Genomic DNA, 12,464 nt, shown 5'->3' with positions numbered 1-12,464 from the left:
TGAAAACAAACAATTATATTTAGAATAGTGATATTGTAAATTGAGGATTTCTTTAACACGCTCAAAAATTTGGCACAACACTGAAAAATGTAAAAGTAATGTGATCCTATTCATGGACATTTTTGTGAAAGAATTATAGGAATTTGTAGTATAATTCAATGAACTACTTATTATCGAGATTCGATTCAACGCTGGCTTAAAACTAAGAGTACTGACGTTACCGTAAGTCGTATCCCATTTTTCTTTGGGCCTTCGGGTAGTAGTTGTGTAATATGGATGCATTCTCTTACCAAATACATCCGTCTAAAGACCTCCCTATCCTAGAAAAATGGTGTGTAAAGGAAGCTGAAACTAAAAATAAATTTACATTTTGCCTGAAAGATCCTTCCGGAAAAACTGTCTTATACCGTGTTAAATTTTCAATTGTTTCATTCATTCTTTGTCTTTTCAGTACATTTTACCCAATCCTGGTCCCTTTGTCCACATAGAAACCAAGGAAGTAATGGCTCAGCATCAGGGAATCCATAATTGGACTATTGGACAGCGTTGTCATATTGGTGGGGAGAAGGTTAGACACTTCGTAGTGGAAAAGGATCCTGCAACAAAATCAATTTTCGTCGTAAGTACTCGAATGTCCTAGCTTTACAAACAAAGCTGTTAGTTGCCAAAAGTAAAATATGCAATGCCTTTTTTTTCCATTTTTTTCCATTTTAGTCATGTTTTCTTACATGACTAGTCTGCTAATCTAGTTAGTAGGAATAAAAAAGGTAAAAAATGCCTATTAATTATTTGACAATGCGTCGTATAACTTTTCACTGTTGTATAACTTAGAACTTTATTTTATGCAATCTAATGAAGAAAATTTTGTCCCTAACGTAGGCAGTTCTAAGTAAATCAAATTGTATTGGAAAAGCCAAATGCCATAAATCAGTAGGAGCAGTAAATAGAATTTCTGGATGAGAAATCAATAAACTTGAAAATAAATTAGTAAATTTTTCATAGAAAGCGTTTCAAGCGTGATCAGAGCTTGAGTCTCCATCTCTGTTCGGGACTTAATAATTTTGAATAGTTTGTTTACAGTGATTGTGATGATTTTAGACCATGATAATCACGGTTTTTTGAATTTTTGCGTCAACCTACAGAGATTAAAATTAATGTTCCTAATGGTGTAGATTTAATGACCGGCATTCTTGTGATGGAAGCGAAGTCTTGAAACTTAAAAAAATCGATCTTGGTGGCTATGGATCGATACATAAAACCCAATAAATGAATACAAAAAGTTTGGGAGTTTTAAGATTTATGTTCCCTTTGAAACACTGCCGAGACAAGCTTGCCATTGTGAGAATAAGTCAGGCAACTGTTCATTATTTTCAAATTTATATTTTAAATTTATCTTTATAAACCTACAAAATACCTGAATAAGAAAAGCATAATTCAATGTAAGGGGTGGTGCTTTTTTGTCATCATCAGTTTTCTTTTTCAATGGTAGGCTCATCTGTTGTAGCAGCCAGTCGAAGACAGTTGTTCAAATGCTCATCTGTCAACCGCTTCCTGTATTTGATTTGATGTATTTCATGCTAAAATTACTCACAAGTATGTTGAGCTGAACATTAGCTTCACTCGCAACCTGGACCATAATTGAATATTTCTGCTTAAGAACAAAAGGGCGAATATTTTCATTGCTTTAAGTGACGGGTTTTAATGAAATGTCACTTTGAAATAAATCAATTCCACCTCCACTGTAGTGTCGCCTTCTTCAAAATTTTGCATGAAACAAGTAGATAATTCTAGATGAGATGAACACACAGTCGAAGTATTTTTGTAGTCTTGATAGCGTTAATGGAATTGATTTTCAAGTATGAAAGAATTGTAATATGTTCTTTGTTGCCATAAGAGGGCTGTGAAGGTCCTTGTTATGCTTCAAACAAGCGAAGTGTTTGTTTTCACCCCGGTTAAGATTTTTTCCCAAAAGAAAGATTATTTTTTTTATGAATGAGATCATATTTGAAATGGTTCCACCCATTTCTTCATCTTTGCTTTGAAATTGCAAGTTAATAGTATTTAGCGTTTCGTTTGTGTCTACAAGAACTACAGAATCTCGCAATCAAAGCGGATCTTCTAGCTTAGGGAATGATTCATTTCGTTCTTAAAAAAATTCTTCCAAAGCAGGAAGTAACTTTTTGAAACGTTACTAAACCCTGCCCCTGGTAAGGCAGCGAACGTCTGTGTGTAGCAGTAGATCATCACTGGCATTGTAATTGTTCAATTAGAGCCGTTTTCTTTGTGAAATATGAATATCACACAAAATGTTAATCTCGAAACCACTCACAGGGAATGTGCTATAAAATGAAAAGGACGAAGCTTACAAAAACGAAAGTGTTTTTAAAAGATCAAAAACACGGATCATAGCTGCAACACAGTAGCAGCTTCATTGGTAGATTAGACCTGCTTCTTCAAGAGATCTAAAAGTCTTTGGCAACACTAAATTATAGCTTCAATAATGACTTTCTTGCGACATGTCGCTTTAAATTCAGCAATACGTATAGAATAGAATTAATAATAGTGTAAACTCATATAAATGAAATTGCAATAACGTTGATTTTATTCGTATCTGTTTTGGCGTCAAAACAGGTAAAATTTGGTTCTGTTAATCCAGCATCCGGTATCTTGCTTTCCCTAAAGTTATTTTTCTTAAGCCAAAGTTTTCAAGCCAATACGCTATTTGGGGAATTAAGCAAGATTCCTTTATTATTTATTTCTGGCTGAAGCCAGACGTTCTGTGTGAAAACTCAAAATTACCGACTTAGAGAAATTTTGGATTAATAGTGCTATATTTTATAACAAGTACTAATTGCAAATCCGCAGTTGCTGTTAAATAAGTATGAATAAAAAAAAGCAGAAGAGCGACAGTTGCCTGCTGCAAGCGCCGGCGTACCTGCCAGGAGTTTTCTCCTTTAAATTGTAGGGAATAGGTGAGCAGGAACTGACGCTTCCCTTTTAATTATTCACCAAGATTTTTCTGCTGAAACAAGTAGTGTGAGATAATAAGCGACCGATATGCTACATTAAGAAGCGAAAGGTACTACAGCTTAGTGAGAAACGTGATATAACGAACGTAATTATACATATTAATATCCACTAAGGATACGGATTTGTACATAGTGAAATTTTATAAATTTGAATGTTTTACCCAACGTTTTTATCCTGCTGACTGAAATTTAAATTTCAATTTTTACCCAACGTTTTTTTTTATCCTGCTGAACAAATTTCTGCCGCTTTCCACTTTTTAAGGTTGACACTGGCCCATTGAAAGACCAAGACGGCCCCCCTTTTGTCCCTAGTGCATAGCCAATTCACCCCATTAAAACCCTTTACACATCTAGTCGACCATCTGGCCCGAACATAGAAATATGGTGAGGAAAGTGGTAAAAACATCTGGGACTCCTAACTTTTCTCATCTCTGCAAGAAAAAAGTGACTACGAACTCTACGCAATGCTGCGAGTGTGAGAAATCCAAAAAATTTGCCGCTCTAGCTCTTTCACAAGTTTGAGTTTTTAGAGGTTGAATTTGAGGTTGAGGCAAAAAATCTTGACTGAGTAAATACCAGCAAATGTGATTAGATGTAATTTTGTACGCTCTTTTTTTTTCTGATGAACATGAAACTAAATGTTTAAAGTCAAAAGAATTGTTTGGGGCTTAAAGCTTTGTGAGAGAGTGAGGTTGGGAGAAAGGTTCTGCAGGTGTATATTAAACCTGACCTATGGCAAAATATTTGCAGCCTCGCGCCTTGGTACCAACCAAGATTGGGTCTAGGTAAAGTCCAGTATGCCTGGTACCTCAGTTTTGTGAAAGTGAGTAAGAATGAGGAGTAGGTGGGGAAGTTGAAACGTATATTTGGCAACAACAAAAAAAAACGTTCTTTCAAAGAGCTTCCCTTAGCTGAGACGAAACACTAGTTCTAGGTAAGAGATCAATATACTCGGATATAATGCAACACAGAGATCAATTTATATAAGGCAGATAAAAATCACAGTAACACAGAGATTCATTGGATAGTGGCAAAGCTATTCAAAAATTTGGTGTTCTTCTTTGCTACCATCGTCTTCAAGGTTTTTAGCACCAACTGTTTTGCAGTTAGAACAGCTTGTTCCTTTACAATTGCCACAAGCCCAGGTAAATCTTAAGTCATGCTTTTTGCAAGATTATTGCAGCGTCGAACATTCGCTCTAGCAATTACAGTGAGACACTGAGAGAAGGGAAGGCGCTGCCGGTGATCTATCTGAATGCAAAGGTCGTAATTTTCCTTTCTGTACAATCCAGCCAAACTCCAAAGGATCCAGTCGAAACTCAATATTTTTCCACGCTTGTACTTCGCAGTATGCTCGAAGCGAAAATCTTAAAATTGGTTTTTTAATGTTAGATAAAATCAACTCGTTAAGTGATTAAGCTTACAGGTTTGAACGCAGCCAGCTATATAATGTCAGTAGGAAGGACCAAAAAACGAAAACTTGCAATTACTACAAATGATGATTCTCTAATTCGACAAGAGATTACAATAACTCAAAAACCTTATAAAAGAAAACCAAAAGTATGAAGCTTAGTAGAAATTAAGTTCAGTTCAGAATTGTTAAGGTTATTAAGTAAACTGCAAAAATATTTACGGTACGTGAGCAATAATTTTAATGTTTTAATTCAATTTGTTCTTTAGTTTCAGTTCTGTCCAAGATTGATAGGATAGATAGATAGATAGATATTTATTGGCAAAAGAATTATCTCAAACCCTGGTGGGCCGAATTCGCATTTCTTAGTAAAAAAATACAATATAAAAAATAATACAATAACAACACATAGTTACCACTGTAACGAAAACACAACAGGTAACAGTCAGAAAATACAAAATACAAAAGTCATAAATATAGGTTATAATTATAAAATATTTTATAGGTCATAATATAAAAAGGGTATCAAATAAAATAACCAAATATTCAAAAATGAAAAAATAATATATAAAAAACAGTTTAAATTTTTGACAAACTTACGGGTTGTGATTTTGGTTGATTTTATTTGTACAAAAGGGAAGAAAAGTTTTTTTTATAACGTAAGGTAGAAAAGGGTATGGGAGAAAGGATGGGGATGGGTTAGGACACTATACGGGGCTGGCGATTTCTTATGGGTGAGTGGCGGCTAGGAAAGAGGTTTTCAGTACGGGGGTTTATTTATGCTGACTTCCCAAAGCGGAGGCATAAATCTTTTCTTCTGGACTCGAGGGTAAAGTTTTGAAGTTTCGAGGAAGTAGGAATATGGGACCTTACCTTCTTTATTGATAATCCTCAGGGCTCTTAGTTGAATATTTTCGATTTTTTGGTTGCTTCAATTGAGAGGCCCGGATGCCAGACAGGACAAGCGTACTCGACCAAAGGACGTACAAAAAGAAATATATACCTTTAGTAACTGAGATAGGGGGCAACTAAGTTTATTCAGAAGTTTCAGAAGAAACAGAGACAAGTTTACTTGATGAAAGATGTTATTTATATGTGTGTTTCTCTTTAAATCAGAAAATATGGTAACACCTAAGAGCTTAAAGGAAGTAGCTGAAAGCTCAAAGGAAATAGGAAGACGGACAAGAGGAGGGAACTTGAGGAGACTGATAGATACTATGGTGGAAATTGAATGAAATTCAGCAAATTCTGAATATCTCTAAAAATATATCACCTCCTTTGGTAGCCTCTATAACTTAAGTTTACCTAGGTGTATTTTCTTTATTACTTTGATATTTTACAGCATTTAAGCTTGAAATATGACGCGCTTTTTCCCCTCATTTTCTCCCACAATTTAATTCAATTCTTTTTCAACCATCGTTTAATTCAAACTCCATTTAACTCAACCTCCATCATATCAAGAGAAGAAGCCTCGCCTGCAATATCATGGAAGATACCCATTGGATTACTATAAATATTTTTATAACACGTCTCTACAACTGTTAGGTCGTCGACAAATTTCCACCTGTCAGAGCAATCCATTGAAAGGCTGTTGATCATGACGGAAAACTGGAGGGGGCAAAGTATAGTATCTTGGGGAATACCATTGTGAATACGAAGGTGGATGGAATAGCAATCTTGATATTTGACTACCTGTGATCTGTTAGAAAGAAATGAGGCAACAAGCTTTACTGAAAATGTTTCAACCATGGAATTTTTCGATAAGTTTTTCTATCAAGATATTATGGTTAACCAGGTCGAAAGCGTTTTGTAGGTCAACAGAAATTAGGCTTAGCCAGGTGTTTGGTCTCTCAAGTAGTTTCCCCATGGAATTAACGAGGTGGATAAGGTAATGTGAGGTTGATGTAGATTTGAGATTTCCAAACTGCCTAGGATCAATAAGGGGATGGACTTGTCCCTAAGCCAGTCAGCAAGAAAGCTTCATATAATTATGAAAAATAAAAGTCAGAAAGATATGACGAATGCCATCAAAGCCAGGCTTACCGCTTTTTTTTTTTATTGGAGTTATGAAACCTTGTTTTCAAAGGGAAGGGAACAGTCCAGATTGAGTGTATTGATTGAAAAGAATAGAAAGGAGTTTTGAGAAGTAATCACTGAAGGCTTTAATAAGTGGGACAGGAATATCCAGTGGGCAAGTGCTTGTTTTTTTTAATTTTTCAATTTTTTTTACCATGTCAAATGGGGTGATGATAGGAAAATTAAAGGGGATTATCGAATGGAATAGCCCATTCACCCCATTAATACCCTTTACACATCTAGTCGGCCATCTGGCCCGAAAATAGAAATATGGTGAGGAGAGTGGTTAAGACATCTGGGACTCCTAACTTCTGTCCAGAAAAATGTGACTTCGAACTCTATGCAATGCTGCGAGTGCGAGAAATACGTTCACGCAGCATGTTGTGACATGAAAATAAAGGACCGACTGGCTGATATAAAAAAAAACGACTTAAGTGTAGGAAAATTGTGAAAAAAGGGGGTCTACCTCAAACAAATCGCTATACAAATGATTCTTTCACTACCCGAACAAAAAATATGTGCTGATTCCTGATCCGAAAAATTTGCTGCTCTGGCTTTTTCACAGGTTTGAGTTTTTTTAGGTTGAGGCAAAAAATCTTGATTGAGTAAATACCAGCAAATGTGATTAAATATGTCATTTCTACGACTTTTTTTTTTGATGAGCATGAAACTAAATGTTTACAGTCAAAGGAATTGTTTGGGGCTTAAAGCTTTGAGAGAGTGAGGTTGGGGGCAAGGTTCAACCTGCAGGTGTATATTAAGCCTGACCTAAGGCAAAATATTTGCTGCCTCGGGCCTTGGTAAGAACCAAAACTGGGTCTAGGTAAAGTCCAGTATGCCTGGAACCTTAGTTTTGTGAAAGTGAGCAAGAATGAGGAGAGCAAGAAGGAGGGGAAGTTGAAACGCAGATTTGTCAACAACAACAAAAAACATTATGCCAAAGAGCTTCCCTTAGCTGAGACGAAACATTAGTTCTAAATAAGAGATCAATATACTCAGATATAATGCAACACAGAGATCAATTTACACAAGGCAGATAAAAATCACAGTTTCATTGGATAGTGAGCGAAGTGAGAGATTCATTGGATAGTGGCGAGTTATAAAAATATTTATAGCAATCCAATGGGTATCCTCCATGACATTGCAGGCTTCTTCTCTTGATATGACGGTTAATCCTTGTAAATCCACCAAATTATCTATCAGTTTCCTAAAGTTCCCTCCTCTTTTCGTTCATCCTATTCCTCCCGAGATTTCAGCTTCTTCCTTTAAACTCTTAGGTGTTATCATATCTTCTGATTTGAAGTGGGACACCCATGTAAATAACATCCTCCATGAAGCAAACTTGTCATTTTTTCCTTCTGAATCTTCTTATTACATTTAGTTGCTCCCCATCTCAGTTATTAAAAGTATATATTTCTTTTGTATGTCCTTTGGTCGAGCATGCTTGTCCTTTCTTGCGTCAGGGCTTCTTATTTAAAGTAACCAAAAAATTGAAAATGTTCAAAAAAGAGCCCACAGGGTTATTGATAAAGAAGGCAAGGTCCCATATTCCTACTTCCTCGAAACTTCAAAACTTTACCCTCGAGTCCAGAAGAAAAGATTTATGCCTCCGCTTTGGGAAGTCAGCACAAATAAACCCCCGTACTGAAAACCTCTTTCCTAGCCGCCACTCACCCATAAGAAATCACCACACTGTATAGTGTCCCAACCCATCCCCATCCTTTCTCCCATACCCTTTTCTACCTTACGTTATAAAAAAAACTTTTATTCCCTTTTTTACAAATAAAATCACAACCCGTAGGTCTGCTAAAATTAAACTATTTTGTATATATTACTTTTTCATTTTTGAATATTTGGTTATTTTATTTGTTACCCTTTTTATATTATGACCTATAAAATATTTTATTATTATGACCTATGTATTTTCTGACTGTTACCTGTTGTGTTTTCGTTACAGTGGTAACTATGTGTTGTTATTGTATTATTTTTTATATTGCAATTTTTCTAAGAAATGCGAATTCGGCCCACCAGGGTTTGTGATAATTCTTTTGCCAATAAAGATCTATCAATCTATCTATCTATCTATCCAATCAATCTTGGACAGAACTGAAACTAAAGAACAAATTGAACTAGAGCATTAAAATTATTGCTCAGGCACCGTAAATATTTTTGCAGTTTACTTAATAACCTTAACGATTCTGAACTGAACTTAATTTCTACTAAGCTTCATACTTTTGGTTTTCTTTTATAAGGTTTTTGAGTTGTTGTAATCCCTTGTCGAAATAGAGAATCATCATTTGTAATAATTACGAGTTTTCGTTTTTGTTGTTTTTTTTGGTGGTGGTTTTATTGGTTTTTAGTTTTATCTTGTTTTTTTTTTTATATTTTTATTCTTTTGTTTTTTTTGTTCTAAATACGCCTTTTTTGTATAAATTCAAAGAATCAACGTTGGTTTGTTTATGTTGTTTTCTTTTCTCTCCACTGGCCACAGTCTCGTTTTTTTTTGTTTTTTTTAGAGATTTTTCTCTTTGTTGGTTTTTTAAGAATGCAAATCAGCAAATCAAAGCAAAGCTTACCGAATGGGTCTGATGAAACAAAAATAGCTTGTGAAAGAAATGGCCACAGCAATCCCAAATTGCTTTAGCTTATTTGTAGTTATTTTTTTTTTATCCCTTCTTGTTTTTATTTATGTAACACTAGAGACAAATATTTATATAGACACTAGCAAGTAATAAATAGACTTGATATTTCGTAGAACTAACCGAGAGACACTGTCCTTATCCGTCCGGAGGACAAGGCTAAACACAAATTTCGTAAAAAAAATAAAAATAAAATGGTTATAGGATGAGCGCGATTAAAAAAAAAGCAAAAAAACACTATTCTAAAAATAGGTAAAAAGAAATGAAATTCTCTAAATTCGAAATAGAAAAGCAGCCAACAACATGAGCTGTTATAATTGAACCAACTAAAAATAGCCATATTAAAATGGGATGAAAAGGAAAGAAATTTTGTAATCTCAAAAATGTTTTAAAACAAAGGTCGAGTGTTCTCTCCTTATCCACTCTCTGCTTACACACATCTGTCTACTCTTAGACCTCAGGCCACAGTTGCGATGTGAGGTAATCATTTATAAATATTGTCTTACAATAGGTTTTATAAAAAAAATATTATTTTCCTGCTAAAAAAGAAAGAGTCTACCTCAAAATTTAGTAAAATTAAGTCCCGTTTTCCCTTCCCATACCCCCATGGAGTTTTAACTTCCATGAAAAAATGGCATGAAATGGCTCATGCCATTTCATGCCATGAGCATGAAATTCCATTACACAAACAGGGCATACTTGCAAAATTAAGTTTAAAACTCGCCCCTATAATGAGATTAAATAAAAAAAAAACAAGTTTTTCTTAACTGGAAGTAAGGAGCAACATTAAAACTTAAAATGAACAGAAATTTTATTGTTTTAAAATAAAGAGTTGTGAGAAAGAGTGAAACTTTATCATAAAGAGCAAGACGTTGAGCAGGGAACAGCCCCTTTCATATACGGAATAATTTCTGTTCGTTTTAAGTTTTAATGTTGCTCCTTACTTTCAGTTTAAAAAAACTTGTTTTTTTTTATTTCTGAACTTTTTGAATTAATGCAGGTTTTTGAATTTTTCTCACAGTACATGAATAATTAAAACGAAATTTGCACATTAATTTTACTTTTTTTAACTGATAATAATCTTATAATAACCTAAGTTTGATTTTTGTTCTAGTTGTTTAAGAATGACTCCTGAATCACAAAGGCTGTTTAATTAGAAAAATAACCTCTTAAAAGTTGAAAAATAAACTCTAGCGTTAGAGCGAGCTATTGAGGAGAGGCAACCTATCTCATATACGTAATATTTTCTGTTTCTGTTAAGTTTTAATGTTGCTTCTTACTTTCCATTGAAGAGACTTGTTTTCTATTTAATTGCTGATCGTTTTTTGAATAATGTCAGAAAATCAAGATCCCCCGCCATGGAAAATCCCCTCCCCCCCACGAGAAATTCTCTCCATAGAAAGATTCTCCCGCGCAACTTAAATTAGCGATATTTGCGGAACTAATATTGTAATGCATAGTAACAAAACGACCAAAGAGGTCAAAACTATTTTTATGAAAATGAAAGTCACAAGTGGAGCAATTCTTAAATCACTGAAATGAATGAAAGAAAAATCTTTAAAAGATATACGTAATAATTTATGTTCATTTTAAGTTTTAATGTTATTCCTTACTTTCAGTTAGAAGAAAATTTTTTTTTTATTTATTTAATAACAACCACCAGCTTAAGATATACAATTTATTATCAAATAAAAATCGTAGTTATGAAGCTTCTTGAGGTAAAATTAAATGCTAAGATGGGCCGGAAAATAACACAAGCAAATTATTACTTATATCGGCCATTATTTAACAAAATTCGAACTGTAGCGCAAAGAGCGAGGTATTGACGAGGGGGTGAAATTCAGCATATAAGAAATGCGGGGTTCGCCCCCTCGTCAATACCTCGCTCTTTACACTAATGTGCAAATTTTGCTCCAATTACTTAAGAATGAACCCTGAATCACAAAGGCCGTTTAATTAGAATAAATAACCCTTTTGAGATTACTAAAAATATTTTAGCATAAAGAGCGAGATATTGGCGAGGGGAAGAACACCCTCATACATGTAATAATTTCTGTTGGTTTTAAGTTTTAATGTTACTCCTTACTTTCAGTTTTTTAAATAATACAGGGTAACCCAGCATCCCCTTCATGGAAATTCTCTTCCCCGTGAAAAGTTCTTCCATGGAAAGATCCTCCCACGTAACCCAATACCCCCCCCAGAAAAAAATCCTCCCCTGAAAACGTCTGTATACTTACCAATAACCAACACTATATATAAACAATGGGCAAAGTTCATAACTTGCAGCCTTTCCCCTGGGGACTGTGGGGGATTAAGTTATCTTCAAAGACATAGTTATTAGATGTTTCAACTATGCTGAACAAAATGGTTATCTCGAGATTTTGATCCCGGGACTTTGGGAAAAAATGAGCTTGGGAGGAGGCCTAGCTGCCCTCCAATTTTCTTGGTCACCTAAAAAGGGCACTAGAACTTTTAATTTCCGTTCGAATGAGCCCTCTCACGAAATTCTAGGACCACTTGTATAATAGAACCGCTTTGTTATATACTTCCAAAGTATATAATAAAGCATGAAACCTCATTCAGCAGCTAAACCAATAGCTGATCTTGAATCGTTTTAAACTTTTCAAATACTTGAAAAATTTTAAACGATTCAAGATCAGCTATTGGTTTAGCTGCTGAATTAGGTTTCATGCTTTATTATATACTTTGGAAAGGGATTTCAATAAAGAAATAAAAGTTGACATCCATAGTGACGGATAGAAATAAGCATAAGACTGAATTCAGCAATGGAAGAGGATTTAATATTGACACTGAAAAATTGTGCTAAAACTTTCTTAAAGTTCTAGAGCTTCTGCGTACCTTCATTATAACCAGATTGGAACGTTCTAAAGATTGGTAATTCTCAATAAGAATACTGAAGAATCGAACGCAACCGTCTTTAGTTCAACTAATAGCACCATTTGGCTGATGGATTTCTGATAACCGAGGAAAACCTAAGAAATGCGCGAGAAAAAAAAATTCACTTACCTAATGTTCACGCAGTCAGGTGCGTTGCAGAATTCGCAATGCGGTGCGTATTCCGCACCCAATCATCACAGCGGTGAAACCGGAGATTCTGTTTGCATAAAAAATTTAGAAAGGCAATGAATTTAAATTTGAGAAATGCTGGTGATTCCATTCAACCGTACACTCGGAAGTCTTTTGGTGTTACGAAGAAGAAGAGAGTAAATTAACAAAAATTAAAATATTTTCTTTTTAACCTATCTAAAAATATCGCAAGGTTAAAAGACCAACTAAAAAATAAACAGT

The 12,464-nt window shown here is 34.6% G+C and overlaps 1 protein-coding gene across 1 annotated transcript in view; it reads left to right on the top strand.

Annotated features, from left to right (window-relative positions):
* The window catches only part of LOC148956754 (mitochondrial tRNA-specific 2-thiouridylase 1), a 67,253-nt gene that overhangs the window by 33,305 nt on the left and 21,484 nt on the right, over window positions 1-12,464 (top strand). The window contains exon 5 of the mRNA XM_089096263.1: window positions 452-619. Coding sequence (XP_088952389.1) covers window positions 452-619 — 168 coding nt within the window. The remainder of the gene's footprint in view (window positions 1-451; window positions 620-12,464) is intronic.

The sequence above is a fragment of the Artemia sp. Qi Xiang Cuo genome, chromosome 1 (genome assembly GCF_049724085.1).
Source record: "Artemia sp. Qi Xiang Cuo chromosome 1, ASM4972408v1, whole genome shotgun sequence".
NCBI lineage: Eukaryota > Metazoa > Arthropoda > Branchiopoda > Anostraca > Artemiidae > Artemia > Artemia sp. Qi Xiang Cuo.
The sequence above is the reverse complement of the archived record's forward strand: the minus strand, read 5'-3'. Positions and strand labels throughout refer to the sequence as shown.